The sequence below is a fragment of the Diachasma alloeum genome, unplaced genomic scaffold (assembly GCF_001412515.2).
Source record: "Diachasma alloeum isolate Michigan unplaced genomic scaffold, Dall2.0 Dall_scaffold_00271, whole genome shotgun sequence".
In the NCBI taxonomy this organism is placed as follows: Eukaryota; Metazoa; Arthropoda; class Insecta; order Hymenoptera; family Braconidae; genus Diachasma; species Diachasma alloeum.
The window spans coordinates 907,067-926,620 of record NW_021680410.1 but is presented as its reverse complement, the minus strand read 5'-3'; the positions used below and the strand labels follow the sequence as shown (position 1 = coordinate 926,620).

General features: G+C 35.2%; 2 protein-coding genes across 2 annotated transcripts in view; one reads left to right on the top strand and one right to left on the bottom strand.

The window, feature by feature from the left end:
* Positions 1-12,195, bottom strand: part of LOC107037827 — a 22,061-nt gene extending 9,866 nt beyond the window's left edge. The window contains exon 1 of the mRNA XM_015256591.1: positions 11,741-12,195. Within this exon, the coding sequence (XP_015112077.1) occupies positions 11,741-12,195 (455 nt within the window). The remainder of the gene's footprint in view (positions 1-11,740) is intronic.
* Positions 1-19,554, top strand: part of LOC107037828 (G-protein coupled receptor 52) — a 62,964-nt gene that overhangs the window by 7,195 nt on the left and 36,215 nt on the right. The gene's annotated exons all lie outside the window — the stretch shown is intronic.

Genomic DNA, 19,554 nt, shown 5'->3' with positions numbered 1-19,554 from the left:
CACACTCGCCCGACTAAAAAATTCGATTTTGGCGAAAGTCGACATTCCCTCTGGAAAAACAGACTCTTTGGCTCGGGGTGAAAAAAAAATTTTTATTTCGACTTTTGTCGCGCCNTGCCTTCCCCTTCACCCGCTCGTAAAATCACGCGTTCTCGGTAGCATCGAGGAGGACTTCTCAGGACCGAAAAGAACTGAGGATTCGAATGGTCTCTGGAAAAGTACGTCGCAGAACTGATTAGGACTTACCAGGTCCATCTAGGTCTGGAGAGATCTTGAAAGACCTGTGTACGGCCAATCAGAACCAAATCCTCGACTCGGGCCTACACTTAAATATCCCCTAAATTGAATTTTCCGCTGACGAATATTCTGCTAGTTTCAGCTTCATAAATTTTCGAACAAATTTCCTGTTGAAAGGTATTGATATTTTTAAAAATCAAAACACTTTAATCTCCAGGAGACGATGATGAACGTCAATGTGTTTTGGGTTCAAAAAATATTAATAATTTTGAGCAGGAAATTTTTTTAAAAATTTCGAGAAAACGATGCCCATCTGTTATCCCTTAAGGTGTTTGTGTAAAAAGTAAAAATAATTTTTAAAAATTGGAACATTCACGGGAGAAATGTCTGAGTATGCTGCACCATTGAGAATTTTTGCACATTTTTTTCAAATTCCAGTTTCAAGAAAAAAAATTATGAAATTTGGATGTTTTTGTAACCCCTCCAGCTATAACCTCCGAGGTTTACCCCACTCTCAATTAGGGAAATTTCCATGACACCCAAAAAAAATGAACTACTGAGGAAAAACTAGCGGATGATAAATCAAATCTTTCTTGAGAACACGTATAAGTTTCAGATTTTTTTCAGATTTCATAAGAAAGTTATTTGAACAAATGATTCGGAAAATTATGAGTTTCGGGGCAATTAAGCCCTCACGGGCAGGCGCGTGATTCGAATGTCAATGAGCATCATGGGAAAGGTATGGGTTGGACCATGGAAATGGGAGAACAGAAAACACTCGACAGGTTTACCAACTCGAAACGCATTTTAATATTATTTCAATAATTATAAAAACATCCAATAAAAATTATTTGACACCCGTAGGTGATGAGAAAAAAATCAATCAATTTGATAAATGAAATGATAAATGAAAATGAAATCCATATTCAAAAAATGTTCAAATGCACACTTAAATAGTTACTTGAAAATTGGAAAATTTCGTGCTCAGCGATTGAATCAGGGCTCGAGAACAATAAGACTCCCTTTCCGTTTGAACCCCCCCCCCCTACCGGTGATGTATACACGAAACACCTTAAAGAGATACTTTCAACAGTCAGATCTTATTCATGTGACTTTGCATGGTTCTCCGAGTTGATTAAGTGCACTTCATGACACCTCATTTCTCTATGTCCGAAGAGAAAACGTGAAAATAAAGCAACAGATTCGACTGGCAATCGTGGAACAGGCTCTTGAAAAGACACATCGTCGTTGATATAATCCTGATTACCCTTGAATTCATGAATTTATTCCTTGTCGCGTGCATTTTTCAACTCAAGTGCCTGGTGTAAATCTTGCACACCCACTGATTCATTGCATTCGATATTTCAGAGTGGATGATTGATTGTTTTCGTTGGATCCTCGTCTCTTTCATCTTCCCTCAAAATTCTCATGACCTTTCGTGTGCTTACGTTTTAAACCACTCGACGCATAAACACTTTGCCACAGTAATTCATCAAATCTGACGGATATTTAAACATCGTTTCCCTGTAGTTCAGCCGCAAAACCGTGGGCTAATTTCGGAAGCGCACGAGATGCAGCCACATTGAGGGAATGAATACACAACACAGATGTAGGCAATTGTAGTGGGGGTTCGTTGGTCTCTTGATCGCGACTACTTGTTCGTGAGTAAGGAGCCCTCCCGGAGCATTGAATTCCACGTATTTTTCTCGGATGAAAGGCCAGTCAAGGATCTCGGTCTTTTCATTTTTTTTCAAGTTGAGATAAATGTTTGTGATGTGCAATCAACGAGAATTGGAACTTTTGTCTGACATTTCCCACATTTTTTTTCTCTACAGGCTTCGCCAATGCCTTGCAAGAGTCTGAAAGGCTGCAATTTTTACTGGCTTATTGCATTTTTTTCACTAGAATTTTGATTGAAAATTCAAGAGTAATTTTTAACAGGTTTTTTATAGTTGAGTGAAAAAAGAGAGAGATTATGAGGATGGCACCTATTTGGCACCACCAATGAAGTTTCAGCAATGGTTACAAAAAATCTAGTNCCTCTGCAGGCTTCACCAATGCCTTGAAAGAGTCTAAAAGGTTGCAATTTTTACTGGCTTATTACATTTTTTTCACTAGAATTTTGATTGAAAATTCAAGAGTAATTTTTAACAGGTTTTTTATAGTTGAGTGAAAAAAGAGAGAGATTATGAGGATGGCACCTATTTGGCACCACCAATGAAGTTTCAGCAATGGTTACAAAAAATCTAGTGAAATTTTTAATGAATTTATTCCTACAGTTATTGCATTTATTTGGATATTTACGTTTTAAAGACAAAAACAGAGAACATTGAAAACATGGAAAGAAAGATCAATTATATCGCTGAATTCTAGTTGGAGAGGCAATAAGTTAACAGTAAAAACTTGAAACCAAGACCTCCAGTAACGAATCAACAGCAGTCAAGGATCTTGATCTTTTCATTTTTTTCAAGTTGAGATAAATGTTTGTGATGTGCAATCAACGAGAATTGGAACTTTTGTCTGACATTTCCCACATTTTTTTTCTCTACAGGCTTCGCCAATGCCTTGCAAGAGTCTAAAAGGCTGCAATTTTTACTGGCTTATTGCATTTTTTTCACTAGAATTTTGATTGAAAATTCAAGAGTAATTTTTAACAGGTTTTTTTAATACTTGAGAGAAAAAAGAGAGAGATTATGAGAATGGTCTCTACCTATTTGGTACCACCAATGAACTTTCAGCAATGGTTGCAAAAAATCTAGTGAAATTTCTGACGAATTTTTTTTTCTACAGTGATCGCTTTTGTTATTAAACTTCTGGTATAAATTCCTGAAGATGTTTTTTTTTGTGTTTAAAAGAAAATGCGGATTAAAGCTCCAATTACTTCGGTCAAATTAGCAACTTTTTTTCAAGTAACATTTCAGTTTTGCGAAAAATCTTGCTATCCCTATACTTTTTCGAATTTTTATTGTTGAACTAGAGGGCTACGCCCCAATAATCCTTATACTCACCCCTGTGACCCGTAATCTGACCCTCATTATACCCCTCGTGACCCTTAATTTTGAAGTCTTAATTTCGAGCACCAAATTTGCATCACCAAAAGTCGATTCCCATTTTTGCAATATAGAGAGATATTGAGACACTTATTTTGATCCTTGTGACCCTTAATTTCTGGTCCCCATGACCCTCATTTAGATCCTTAATCTGACCCTCATTATAATCCTCGTGAACCCTATTTTGACCCTGGTAAACCTTGTTTTCTGACCCTTGGTTTTTGACCCGATGTCCTTTATTTGGATCCTTACTCTGATCCTTGTGACCCTTAATCTGATGCTTGTGACACTTATTTAGTGTCACAAGGAAAAATTTAAACAAAATTGACTTTGTCAATTGAAATGTGTAAAAAATTATAGAAGTTTTTAGAATAACATATTTCCCAAAGTTCATAACGAAATAGTATATTATGTCATTAGGCGATAAAACTCGCCTTCGGCTCGGATTATAAAGCCACATTCGCCAGATAATGCTTTTATCGCCGTGTGATATACGCTATTTTATGTCGTTGGGCCCGAAAACCGCGATCTAACCGAGCGAAGCGAGGTTAGAATCGCGATTTATCGGGCCTAATGACATAAACAAATTATTTTCGAAAGATAAATTATTTTTTCCCGTGTTAAATCTCCTCTTCTGGTATAAATTCCTGAAGATGATTTTTTATGTTTAAACGACAAAAGCAGAGATCATTACATGGAGAGAATAATCAGTTATATCTCTCAATTCTAATTGGAGAGGCAATAAGTTAATAGTAAAAACTTCAATACTTCAAGACTTCCAGTAACGAATAGACGGCAGTCAAGGATCTCAATCTTCTCATTTGTTTCCGAGTTGAGATAAGTGTTTCCGATGTACAATCAACAAAAAGTGGAACTTTTATCTGGCATTTCTCATATTTTCCTTCTCTCCAGCCTTTGTTACTGCCTCTAGGCCATCGGTAGTCCCTTACGTACGAAATCTCCAAATTACAAAATTACTTGATTATAGGGTTTCGGGCAAGCCCACGAGTGACGCCTTCTCATGCAGGTGCCAATAAAGTGCCACCTCACACCCTTAATTATTCCTCAACTCCGTGGTTCACTCTCGTTTTTGTATCACTGCCCCGAGATATAAACATAAATGTTTCAAGTCAGTACTCTATTTTCATTCTCCAGATGACCTTGAAGGCAAAGTTTATGAGTCAAGAAATGGAGTAACGGAGAAAAATTCATTATTCGTTTCACACTTTTTCCTCATTATAGAGTCAAAAAGGCCTAGAACTTAACTCCGCTCCACAATTACTTGATTTATTTGGTAAATTATCCAGCAAATCTCGAAAAATTTTAATATACGAAAGGTATTGTGATAAATTTATCGTGTAAATCAATTATGAAGCGAAGTGTTTCTCAAAGAAGAACATTTTTGGTGGAGGATATCTTACGATTTGTTCAGTTGAAAGAATTACATCTGTGGATCCGGAAATTACGGTTCTCTGCATAGAAAAATTTTCCGCACCTGTATAGTATTTTTTACGGCAAATAATATTAACTTCGAATAACATGAAAATAAGTTAAAGTGAAAATTTACTTTACAGTGTTTATTAAAAATTATCTTTCTCCGTTGCAGAAAAATTCCTAGTCATTGAGTAATCATTAAAGTTCGCTCCACTGATAGAAAAAATGATTTTTATTGAGATGTTTCTTTCGTGGAACAAGTATTATCTACTTGAATCAATTTCAAATAAATAAGATCTTACGGTGAATATCAATTATTTCTTCTTGAGCTACATTTACTTGAATCAAATAAAACAGTCCTTGGTGTCACATGTATTCACCGCAAAAATGGAAAAGTTCTATTTTTTTAAACCTAATATAATCTCCAGTCGAGAAATTTCTTACTTTCATGAATTGATCAAACATTCGTACCTAGGAGATGATTACATTGAGGAATGAATTGAATATTGTCTTCTCGAATGAAGCCGATGTTTAAATTGAGCTTTCCGTACATCACATTGAATGAAATTTGTGATATCCAAGTTTGTGTTGAATTGCCGTAATCTGTGATTCTGTTTTTGTAAACTAATGCGATTTTTTCTTAGTCAAGAAATATAAACTTCTTTCAACTCAACGACATCTTACTACAATCTCAAAGCTTTTTCCGCGTAACAATATTCATCCTGATTCGACATACGAAATGCTCACTTCAATTATAATTTACTTGGAACAACGTATGATCGTGTTGATTGAGATTACAACGTATTTAGTCATGAGAATAATTTTGATTTTTGAGTAAACCAACGAATTTCTGAAGTTAGCCAACTTTTGGCTAGAAAGAAATTAAATACTCTCATTGTTGCAACAAATGAAAGGAACTTCAATTCTAGAGAAGTTCGATTTCTCCCAATCAAATGTATCTCAAGAAGAGATAACTGCTATTCACTATGGAATCATGTTTATTTGAAAATTAACAGCCACATGATAGACGGTTTAAATAAAATTCTCTTGATAAAATTAATTGTTTCTGTCAGTGTAGAGTTAACAAGACCTAGAACTTGATTCCGCTCCACGATTACGTGATTTGTTTGGTAATTTTTCCTCAACTTTTTGCTCCATGTAATGAAGGATTTTTCTTTAATTCGTGGCTAAGAGCCTTGACAACGAGCTTAGTATCCTCATTGTTTCATTACTAATATGGAGAGCGAGAAAACTCGTTCTACCACGGTGGTGGGCTTATATATAGCCACAGCCAGCCCGACAAAGATCGCTAAGCTGAAAAAAAACACTGCAAGGCGTTCTTGGTGGTTTTGCTATACACGGTTAATCGTTCCATACCTACTGAGCAAGTTTGTAGGGTACTCTTTTACTCTTCAGAGACATTCCGATGGACGAAAATTTGGCTGATATTTTTTGTCAACTTCTTTTCAATTTTTCAAGTTGAAAAGACGAGAATTACGGGCATTACTGCATGGAGAGATGGAATTTGTTGAGTAATATCTCTGAATTTTCGAACGTTTTGGAATTTTTACTAAAATTATTGCATTTTAGATTAAATTTCTATTAAAACTTATTTCTAAATTTTGGGTTTTTAAAGAATTTTTATCAATCATTCAAGTAAAATAAGTGAAAAATTGCTCTTGTATTGAAAGTTACAAAATTTTTGAAAATTTTCGAATAAATCAAAATAACGAATATTGCTATCGCCTTTATCTTCGAACTTGGTCAAAAGGACATCCAAAGAAATGTTTTAAGCCATCATTCAATCAATTCAGAATATTTTTTTGTTTTGTCGTGAGATAACTAATCGATCAAATCGAACAAATTACAGTAAAAATTTACTTTACAGTATTTAGTCAAAATTATCCTTCTGCGTTGCAGAAAAATTCCTAGACATTAAGTGATCATTGAAGTTCGCAGGAGTCATTTTTAATGAAATTCCGGATAAGTTTCACAATTTCAGCACACGAAGAAAAACTCACCATTTCTCAATTTTTTTTCCCTCGTTCTAAAGTAAAAAAAAAATGATGAGTTAAAATTTCTTTAATGGCGATGGGGCTTAACAATACCTACATTTCATCTCTCAAACATTAAAAAAAGATTCAATTCCATCGAGTCACTAGCGAACAATTGAAGAAAAACTTTGTTACGATATAACACAAAAAATCTAAAACTTAAATTTCAACAATTACAAAGCTTTCATGCGGAAGCAAACATGCAATATGTCTACTAAAAATTTCAATATTTTAAGTAAGAAAATTATAAAAATATAATTTTCACCTTAAGTATTCCACTTCCGCCTACACTTCCGGTAAAAATTCCCGAAAGGTCCCTAAATAGCGCGATTACTAAAATTAACGGGTCACTTTTATCATATCCCTCTCTCCATGCATTTCATTCATGTAATCATAAGAAGCTGTATTGATTGGAGCGTTTCCCAAGGAACTAACAACATCAAATACAAGTATACAGGTACCCCATGTACCTCTGGGTATCTCACCGCCAAGACGCCCACTCGAACCACGACCTATTCATCCATACCGCCCTCTCCCATCAACCTCCGCTGAGGAAACTATCGGACTAATGGATTTGCGTTCCGAGGAAATCGTAAATCTTGTCTGGATACATTGCGGAGTTACACCGTAGCCACTTGCCTCATGATTGTGAGTAAATTTGGGGTTGAGGTAATTGCAAACCTAGCGCAACGACTCCAACATGCTGAGGACTGAACATTTCTACTGTGAATATTCCTCGGAAATGTTTGAGAGACGAATAGAGAAGTGAAAAACCAATACAACAGTTTAATTAACCATTGAACCTTCTGCATTCACGAGCTTTAGAATACCCAGTGATAAGGCACTGAATCTCTGCTCCAGTTGCGAATTATAGGAGAACGGATGTTAATTTAATTCTGTAGTTCTTGGCAACTTCTCAGTGGTTGCTATGAACATGGAGGTCTCTCTTTGTCTTGACAACTTGCAACTCTAAGAAGTTCGAGATACTCGACTGTAATACATCATTCATTGTTTAATGGAATGAAACCCTCGGTGAATCAATTCACGAATTGATGATTTCTACATAAATCTCTGTTGAAATCAATTACCGAGATAGGTGCAGTGGTTCCGAATATGACTTTCTTGGATAATATAATCAATGAGTTTGTGAATTGATTAGATAGTCAGTTCATGTCGCCAAACGCTAAGTATTTCTTCGTTTCAACAATATTCAAAAATTAATGAATTCATTGGAGTGAAACTCTCGGATCAATTAATTCACGAATTGATGATTTCGCCATAAATCTCTGTTGAAATCAATTAGGAAGACATGTGCTTGATTTATATAATCAATGAGTTTGTGAATAGATTAGATAGTCAGTTCATTTTGCCAAACGCTGAATATTTCTCAGTTTTAACAATATCCAAAAATTCATGAAGTAGTTAATTTCACAGAAGTCTGAGTCACAATAAACGGACATATGTACAGGGCTATCAGAATGCGCAATTATAAGGCACTGAATCCTTGCTCCAGTTGCAAACTACAGGGGAACGGATGCTAATTTAATCCTGTAGTTCTTGGCAACTTCTCAGTGGTTGCTATTAACATGTTGGTCTCTTTGTCTTGACAACTTGCAACTCTAAGAAGTTCGAGATACTCGACTGTAATACATCATTCATTGTTTAATGGAATGAAACCCTCGGTGAATCAATTCACGAATTGATGATTTCTACATAAATCTCTGTTGAAATCAATTACCGAGATAGGTGCAGTGGTTCCGAATATGACTTTCTTGGATAATATAATCAATGAGTTTGTGAATTGATTAGATAGTCAGTTCATGTCGCCAAACGCTAAGTATTTCTTCGTTTCAACAATATTCAAAAATTAATGAATTCATTGGAGTGAAACTCTCGGATCAATTAATTCACGAATTGATGATTTCGCCATAAATCTCTGTTGAAATCAATTAGGAAGACATGTGCTTGATTTATATAATCAATGAGTTTGTGAATAGATTAGATAGTCAGTTCATTTTGCCAAACGCTGAATATTTCTCAGTTTTAACAATATCCAAAAATTCATGAAGTAGTTAATTTCACAGAAGTCTGAGTCAAAATAAATGGACATATGTACAGGGCTATCAGAATGCGCAATTATAAGGCACTGAATCCTTGCTCCAGTTGCAAACTACAGGGGAACGGATGTTAATTTAATCCTGTAGTTCTTGGCAACTTCTCAGTGATTGCTATTAACATGTTGGTCTCTTTGTCTTGACAACTTGCAACTCTAAGAAGTTCGAGATACTCGACTGTAATACATCATTCATTGTTTAATGGAATGAAACCCTCGGTTCATCAATTCACGAATTGATGATTTCTACATAAATCTCTGTTGAAATCAATTACCGAGATAGGTGCAGTGGTTCTGAATATGACTTTCTTGGTTTATATAATTAATGAGTTTGTGAATTGATTACATAGTCAGTTCATTTTGCCAAACGCTAAGTATTTCTCCGTTTTTACAATATCCAAAAATTAATTAATTCATTGGAACGAAACTCTCGATCAATCAATTCACGAATTGATGATTTCGCCATAAATCTCTGTTGAAATCAATTAGGAAGACATGTGCTTGATTTATATAATCAATGAGTTTGTGAATAGATTAGATAGTCAGTTCATTTTGCCAAACGCTGAATATTTCTCAGTTTTAACAATATCCAAAAATTCATGAAGTAGTTAATTTCACAGAAGTCTGAGTCAAAATAAACGGACATATGTACAGGGCTATCAGAATGCGCAATTATAAGGCACTGAATCCTTGCTCCAGTTGCAAACTACAGGGGAACGGATGTTAATTTAATCCTGTAGTTCTTGGCAACTTCTCAGTGGTTGCTATTAACATGTTGGTCTCTTTGTCTTGACAACTTGCAACTCTAAGAAGTTCGAGATACTCGACTGTAATACATCATTCATTGTTTAATGGAATGAAACCCTCGGTTCATCAATTCACGAATTGATGATTTCTACATAAATCTCTGTTGAAATCAATTACCGAGATAGGTGCAGTGGTTCTGAATATGACTTTCTTGGTTTATATAATTAATGAGTTTGTGAATTGATTACATAGTCAGTTCATTTTGCCAAACGCTAAGTATTTCTCCGTTTTTACAATATCCAAAAATTAATTAATTCATTGGAACGAAACTCTCGATCAATCAATTCACGAATTGATGATTTCTACATAAATCTCTGTTGGAATCAATTACGAGGACATGTGCTTGATTTATATAATCAATGAGTTTGTGAATTGATTAGATAGTCAGTTCATTTCGCCAAATGAACAGAATCATTTTTCATCGTCTTCACAACACCCAAAAATTCACGAATTACTTAATTCTACAGGAATCTGAGTCGAAATGAATTACGAACATATGCACACGGTTGCCCCCAGAGCAATCATATTTGAGCTTGAATCATTCCGATAATCTAGATCATTCAACATTGTCCGCGAACCATATTACTAACCCCAGATAACCCAACCGCAGAATTAAAACCAGTTACCCAACATATTCCTCATAACGCCATCAAATTACTTCCTGAACACGACCGATCGATCAATCTAATAGATCTAATGCACTAGATTATTGATATAATCAGCTTAGTGGCCACTGCTGCACCGTATTTCCTCGATCCCCAAATACATCATCATCGGGGCATATCGTTGGGATTAATAGCCACTGAATGCTGTTATAATCCACTTTGCATTGCTTCTTTATCAGATCGATTCGACTCGATAAAACATGTAATTTCGAATGAGAAACACCCAGGATCAATCCATTCATTCAAATTAATGAGTAATTCGACCTTTCTTAATAAGATAAGGGTAGGGGAGAGTGGGGTAAAATGGACACTTGACTTTTTTTGAAATGTTCATGATGTGTTGAATTGTTCATGAAATGGAATAATTTTATTCTTTAATAGAACGAACAATGATTCCTCTTTGTGATGAGCTTAGACTGAGCTCAATTGATAAATCTGTTTCTGAGTTATGAATATTTTAAAAAAAAAGTCAAGAGTCCATTTTACCCCATGTTCCCCTATTTCAATTTTATTTTCAAAACAAGGGTATCTCAAAATTCACATGAAAAATCGTCTGAAATAACACGTTTTCCTTCTCTTGACAGCTGTCCAACAGGGATCGCCATCAATATTAAATTTCTGTAATATTACAAGAATTTGGCCGTTACATCAATGAAGGTTCAAAATATATTGATCTAATTTTCCAAATAATATGATATTAATAATCTGATTTTTTTCGAATAATGATGAATTAAAATTTATCAATATGGAACTGTAAATTTACGACTAAGTGAGTAATTCAAATTTCTTAAAAGGGGATTTTCGATTACACAAAAACAGCCCGGTGGCTTGACGCAGTGGGTAAGTTCGTTGCCTCATATGCGAAAGGTTCCGAGTTCAAATCCCGGCCGGGTAGAATGGTGCGATCTAACCATTTAAAGTCTTGATATCATCATCGCAGTATACCCTAATCGGGTCGAAGCGATATAAAATAACGATAAAAAACAAGATTACACAAATAATCGTCAATCTTCCTACCTCAATTATTGATTAATAAAATACTTAAAAATTTGAATATTTGAATTGATGATACTCAAGTACTCAAAAAATTTAAGAGTGACGTTAACTAATTGATGGCTACAATATTTAACGGTAATTAAATATGAATTTGGCTATTCCTGTGTGCAAATGGTATGAATGCATCAAAAAGTACAAGTAACGTGAAATAGTTCATATTGGAAGATAAATAAAATGACTTGTGAGCTCCGTGAGACGTAAAAATGGATACGAACAACGAGATTTCACATGAATTTTGAGATACACTTGTTTCAAAAAAAAAATTGAAATCTTGTTTTATTAGATGTCGAATTGTTAATTTGTCAATTGTAAATTGTAACTCACCCAGGATGATGTTTAGTATAAATCGGAGGAGATGTAGTCAAACCGAATCCCCCGAACCCATCTCTAGATCTGAACCGCTGATCACCGTGATAAACTGCTCTGCCGGGCTGCTGGTCAACAGCAGTGAGTTTTCCGGATTTATTCGGGGTCTCATTTCTCAACTGATCCTTCTTCTCTGATTCATGGGGATGACGGTGCAGCCGAGACGCCTCGACTGTCCGCGCATTTCTCAGGGAATCGTGGAGGACTCGCGATCGATGCGGATTCCCTCGACGATCTGAATTATCCAAATTAACTGCTGAACTGCTGTGAAAATGATGCCGGGAGTGATGATAATTATGATGCGACGCCCTGTTGTGATCATGGGGGAACTGGAGCTCAGTGGCATCCACCGGTCGCCTCGAGGTCACCAGGATCAATAAACTCACGAGACCGGTCAACCTCGTGATAGTCATCGTGATAAATCCAGCGAGATGCTTTTATTTTTATTTTAAAAATCGCTTACGCCTCCAAAAGCATCACATACTTCTCGACAATTATTGTTAATCAGATGGAAAAAGTAGTGAACCAACTTTTTTCTCGCTTCTGCTACCACGAATCGTTCACTCTCGATCAATTACTCAGAGACGAAGTAGTGAATTTGGAGTACCAGATTGTCGGAAGGCTGTGAGCACAACTGAACACGAGACACAGTCTCGGTATCTCCACGTGCTTGAGTTGTTCTGCCCTCCCCACTATAATTCCATCCTGGCTAGGGGAACATTCTCGCTTTCGTTTTATCCATTGCATTTGTGCTGTTTCTCCTCGTCTTTCTTTCTTGTTGTTTCGTTTTTCTTTCTTCTCTCTTTGGGTCTCTCGCACGCACGACTTTTGCTTCTCTCATTCTGCAACGATGGAAGCTGCAATTCTGTTCCGTTGCACTTTGACTATCTACATCCTTGAATGTCCACCAGTTACTGTCCCCCCGGCGAACAATGCACCCGAGTTTCTACAACTTACGGGTCTCGATTATTTACGAGGGAGTTTTATTTGCACTTTCTTGGAGAATATTATTTGGTGAATTTCAACAAGTAGTTGGTGACGTTCATCAACTAGTTGGTGAAAAAAAGAATTACCAATCAATTATTGAATTTCAACAATTACGCTATTGAATATTTTCATCTGAATTTTACGGGCCAAATTCCGGAAATTTTTATCGTGTTCAAGTTCCCCTAAAATTTTAGGAAATTTTGTCATTGAAAAATCAAATCAGTAGCGAAGTGATAAAAAGAGATGAGTCAATTTTGACTATTGACCAGTTTTCAATCAATATCTCGGAATCTAAGGCAGATAACGAAATTTTTGGAATTACATTTGTTGTAGCACTCAATTGGCTCCAAAAAAAAGGTTATAATAAAAATTTCGCTATCTCCCTTAGTTTCCGAGATATTGATTGAAAACTGGTCAATAGTCAAAATTGACTTATATCCTTTTACCACTTCGCTACTGAAATATTTTACGGATTTTCTGTTCAAATGATCTGGAAATCAATACTAAATACTTAAATTAAATAAATACTTGAACGCTTGAATACTTGAAATACTTTTTATTGAATTGAATAAATACTTGATTTTTCTGTTCAATTATTCTGTGAAAAATCAGGAAAATTCAGCGAAAATTTAAAAATCCAGGTCATCTTGTTCCTGAACATTCATGTTCCACTGAAAATTCAATCACGTTCTGAAATTTCCATCTCACCCTCACTGAAAACTCATGAATTTCCGTGAATTCTACTTAAAACTTGAAACTCGGAACCATTTATTTCTTAAATTCGATTCAATGTCACTCTCGCGAGATTTGCTTTGGTGAAATTTAACAACTAATTAATTAATTTCGAATTCTTAATAACGAAATTACCTGAAATTTTGATGAGAAAAAAATTCCACAGAGTTCACTGGAAGTTTCAGCCAAAAATGTTCAAAAGTGTTATCTGTAAAAAGCAACCAGCTTGAACTTCTAATTCAATCAATTCAATCAATATTGACTACCAAACTAGATGGTGAGGGCTATATACCTTTGAAAACAATCCCGCAATAATTTCTATCTATCTTCATAATCGATCAACGTCTCGCCTAGAAATTGCTTTCGCAATAATCTACAATTTATTGTTAAATTTGATGCATCAAAGAAAAATGACGAACATTTATCGAAAATTTTATAAATGGTTGTAGAATGAAATTGAAAAATCTTATCTGAATTCTAACTAATTAGCTGTTAAATTTCACCAACTAGTTGATGAACTTCCACAACTAGTTGACGAAATTCAAATTGTTTTCTTCGTGTTCTTTTCAATAGGGAATTAAAAATAATGCCATTTTTTTCGCTTTGTTTACACATGAATGAACGCCTACAATGCATGTAGTACGACCAACTGGATCAGTATCCTTGAATGCTGGATTATTCTTAGCTGAGGCGACAGGACAATGCACCCTAAGCCATATTTTTTTCGCAGTCTGGGTGCAATAACAGTGCTCCTTGTGCACATGTCTACACCTTCGCTGTGATAAAGGTGTCACGGTACATTTACAAATCCGATATACGCATGACTCAGCTGTTATCCGCGTGTTTTTTTTTAGCATTGAATATATTTTTAATGCATTGGAAACCGGTACCGCAGGGTTCTCATCTGAAAAAACACGTGGATAGTATAAACATGGCTGATTTGCACCGGATGTTTAAAAATAGATTATTTTCAGAGGAGAATGTCGAACTCGTTTATTTGTCGTTTGCGTGAATTTTTCTGATGCGTTGAGATCAGTGGGTGGTCGATATCGCGAATGATAGGACGATGGGGTCTCGGGGGGAGATCTGATTGGTTGGGGATACATTGTTTGATGCATCGAATGACTTCTGGATGAGTAATACAGGGTTATCGTTCAATCAACTTGTGATTCAACGTGAAACCTACTACCGCGCAGGAAAAAAAAGATTCATATTATTTGAAAATGACGTTAAAGTAGACTTGGCGGAAAAAAAAATCATGAAATTTCAGATTTCAATGATAATTCAACGAATTTCCGAATTTTTGAGCAGCGGGGAGAAGAGAATTTCCGAATTTACTTGAATTTTCAATAAATTCTAAATTGAAAAATGTATTTACCAGAATTTTCCCGAATTTCTATGAGTTTTGATGCAATTATTGCACTGCAATTTACAATTTCCATGCATTTCATTTCCTCATCAAATTTTGAAATTTCAATGACGAATTCTTGACGAATTCATCAAATTTTAATCGAACTATAATGTGATAAGCATTTCCAAGAAGTGTAATGGAAATTTCAGCGAAAATTTTTTAACAGTGTAATATTGCAAAATATTTCATTTAATTTCAATTTTCAACAAAAATTTTCAACAAAAACTGTTATTACGAAAATGTTGCTATCTGCACTAGATTCGGAGATATTTCTGGAGAACTCCGCTAAGTGCTACGAATTTTAAGGGGAGACTACTATGAGTTTTTTAATTCATCGGCTATTGGACTGAGATTTATCATGCATTGAAGATTGATTGTCTCTCTATACTATAAAAATCCAAATCAACTTCTGGTGACGAAAATTTGGTACTCGAAATTGGGTATCCAAAATTAAGGGTCACAAGGGTCAAGATGAATGTCCCGAGAGTTAAAATAAGGGCCACGAGGGTCAAAATAAGGGTCATGAGGTTCAGAATAAGCCTCTCCAGGGTCAGAATAAAGGTCACGAGAGCAGAATAAATATCACGAGGGTCTGAATAAGGGCCACGACGGTCATATCAAGGTTACAAGGGTCGGATTAAGGGCCATTAGGGTCAGAATAAGGGTCACGAAAGTCAGAATAAGGGTTACAAGGGTCGGATTAAGGTTCATCAGGGCCAGAATAAGTGTCGCGAGTGTCAGAATAAGGGTCACAAGGGTCGGATTAAGGGCCATCAGGGCCAGAATAAGGGTCACGAGCATCAGAATAAGAGTCACAAGGGTCGGATTAAGGGTCATCAGGGTCAGAATAAGCGTCACAAGTATCACATATATGTCATATATAAGAGTCACATATCACGAGGGTTAGATTAAGGGTCAGAAGAGTCAAATTAAGGGGCTTATCATTGTCAGAAACAATGAACAATTAATTTTTTTGCGCTAATTATTCGTTGTTGGACATATATAATCGATTTCCAATATATGAAAAATCTCACTCCAACAGCCCGCGACTTTTAAAACTCATAGTAGTCTCCCTCTAATTGCTCTACCGCTTCGCTGCTGAATTACTAACAAAAGTCTGAATAATTATCAATGAAACATTTTTTGCATCATCGCCAAGACTCGAAACATCAGCAACACTGAACCCCTCCATAATCATTACTCCAAAACCCCGATCATTGAGATATTCATCTCACGATGCATACACGAGTATCCACACAGCCTCGATGGTATCGAGTATCCACTGGGTCACGGGTCAATCTCAGCGAATTGCTGTTATCCCATTATTCATCTGATTCACAAAGCCCGTGTTGATGTCCTCCTCGTGCCCTCCAATTGCATCTCGATGGATATTTATCGTGTGTCTTAACTCGCGAGATTTATCTCATTTTAATGTAATCATTAATTCATCGGGATACGGTAACAATGAACTCTCATGTTTTCATTCTACGCGATCAATTCCACTCTCAACAATGGGGGAGTCTAGCGACAGTGCATTTGAATATGTTGATCGACTACTCCATCCGGATGAAGAGGATCTCAAGATACCACGATTGATGATCAAGGACAGGAAATCAAGAGGGAGGATGTTGTTTGCCATTCGACTTCGTCCTCCAAGAAATTGTCCAGATGTTCCCAAGGTTTACATTACCGAGGAAGCGAAGAAAATATGGACTCGCTTGAGATTTCAATTAATTAACAATTCGAGAGGATCGTTATCTAGATTTTCCTGATTTCTTTAATTTTCTGGGAATAATTGAACTCAAATTCACAGTTGCCATTCACTTTTCCATGAAATTTGATATTTTCTATGGCAAAACTCCTTGAAATTTCAATTACAATCTAACATTCTGAGTGCATTTAGGTGAATTTTCAATCAAAACATCAATATTACGGATATCCAAGAACTTTAGCTGTTGTTACAGAGTGGAGTGAATAACTATTGCCCCGTGTGAATGAGAATGGAATGGAACTGATTGTACAGTCGCTGGAATTGTAGTTTGTTTTTCTCTGACGAATGTCAGACTGTTCGGATTGCTCTGTTGTTTTAAAAATTTGTGTCATTAAACTGTCCCTCTTGGATTGCGCCTCTAATTCATTCTAGTGTTTCAAGATCATTACACTATTTTTCTCCAGTGAAATGCTTTTCTACTTTTGTAGTCGAACATCAGAGCTTTCATTTCAGCTCCATTTGACCCTAAGTTTCCGGACATTTTACAATGATTTTATTATTTAATAAATAGACCTCTGCAGGTCTGAATTTGAATCTCGATATTGAATCGTTAGAAAACATTTTCAAAATCTGACAAAAATTAGAACAGTTTACTTTGGAAGGAAGATTGATGAAATAATTAAAAAATTGCAATTTTGTAAAATTACGAGCATTTTTTATGAATAATTTGAACAATCGATTTTTCACGATAAAAATCGTTTGTTCGGAAATGTAAAAAATTTATTCATATTCAGAATTTTACCAGGAATCGATTTCATGCCTAAAAAAATTAGGTTTCCGCAAGTTTAAACAATTTCAATTATTTATTTACTAACAAGAAGTGGTTAAAAAAGAATAATTCTGTGCAAAATGTAATTTAAATGACGCGGAATATTCCTGTTTTTTTCAAATTTTTCTCACGCAATTTAATTGACAAATTTGTGTACCAAACTGTAAATGAAATTTAGATATCCTTAAGTACCAAATTACAATAAATTTTCAGTTAATTGATAATTCGATTACATGAATTTGTTCTCATTTCTATGAATTTTCTTGCACTTTTCTAGAATAATTGACCTAAATTCACAGTTGGCATTGATTTTTTCGTCGATTTTCCTATTCTCTAAAACAAAAATCTTGTAAATTTCATTGGAACTATATTCTGATAAAAAATTTCAAATGTCAAATTAAGAGGCTTATGGGTCAGATTAAAGGTCACAAGGGCCATAGTCAGGGTTCAAGTAAGGGTCATGGGGGTCAAAAAAACAACAGTCAGAAAGGGTACCAAACTGTAAATGGAATTTAGATATCCTTCAGTACCAAATTACGATGAATTTTCAATTAATTGATTATTCGATTTCATGAATTTGTTCTCATTTCTATGAATTTTCTTGCAATTTTCTAGAATAATTGACCTAAATTCACAGTTGCCATTGATTTTTCCGTAGATTTTCCTATTCTCTAAAATAAAAATCTTTGAAATTTCAGTGGAACTATAATCTGATAAAAAATTTCCACGAAGAGTACCAGAAATTTCAGCAAAAAATTTCAATACTGTAATAAAGTCTTCATTTATTTTTCCCCAAAAAACTATTCATTTGACACATCGAGTTTAACTTTGAACAAATGTTCTATTCCACGCTATTCAAATAACCCCATTTATTTAATTCCAATAAACTACATGTCATGTTCTGGGGACAGTCATCAAGTTTTTTGATAATGAACTTATCAGCAATGGGGGAATCTAATGACGATGCATTTGAATACGTTGATCGACTGCTCCATCCAGATGAAGAGGATCTCAAGATACCACGATTGATGATCAAGGACAGAGAATAAAGAGGGAGGATATTGCCTGCCATTGGACGTCGTCCTCCAAGGAATAGTCCAGATGTTCCCAGGGTTTTTATTACCGAGGGAGAAAGGAAGATATACATAAACCACTCCGATAACTATCCCACCAAATGCGGAAGAAATCCAATTGCAATGGGGAATACGAGCCAAGTCTCCCCCCAATTCCGCCCACTCTATTATCTAACTCGAATGTCAAGGCCAAGAATCGTTCGTGCACGCTGGGAATTTACCAACCTCGGAAAAATCGAAACTTGCACGCGAGTCTAATACCACCGAAAAGTTGCATAATTTATGGAACGACCCAGTCGATGGGATGAACTTAAAGAGTTGGTTATTCCAATGAATATGAATCAGCGTGAGATATTATTCATTCAAAAGACAGTCCTCAATTATAAAGATGAAGATAGATAAACCTACACTGTTAGAACTTTTTTGAAATTTAAGTAACAGATGCGTTTGAATTCTCAATATTCGGAACCTGAATTCAATTTCAGACAAAATTGCTCATGGAATTCCTGATTCATCTTGGAAATTCAATAAAATTAAGTTTTTTATGATGAACGGTCATTGAATTTTCAATGACAATTTGGATTTTCACACCTATCGCGAAAATTGAGCATTACATTCAATTGAATTTTCAACAGATTAAAAATTCAGAAGAAAATTTCACTGAATTTTCACGATTTTCAGTATTCTTCATTCTCGTATGAACATGAGAAATTAAATTTCATTGAATATTTAAGAAAATTGACTGATTTATCAATAACAAGATCAATGGAAATTCCATGTAAATTATTTTTTGTTAAAAATTTCAATATTTTTTACTTGAAATTTCAAGAGTAATTTTCCGACAGTATAGCGAATTGACAGGAAAATTCTATTGGATTTCTATTCAATTTTCTATTATAGCGCTTTTCTTGAATCGCTTTTTCTCAAACTTATTTGAGTATGTTTCTTCAAAAATATTTTTTTTGTTTTAGATTTTTACATGTTTCTTGAAACCAGGATTAACCTCTAACCCCTTATCCCCCCCCCCCT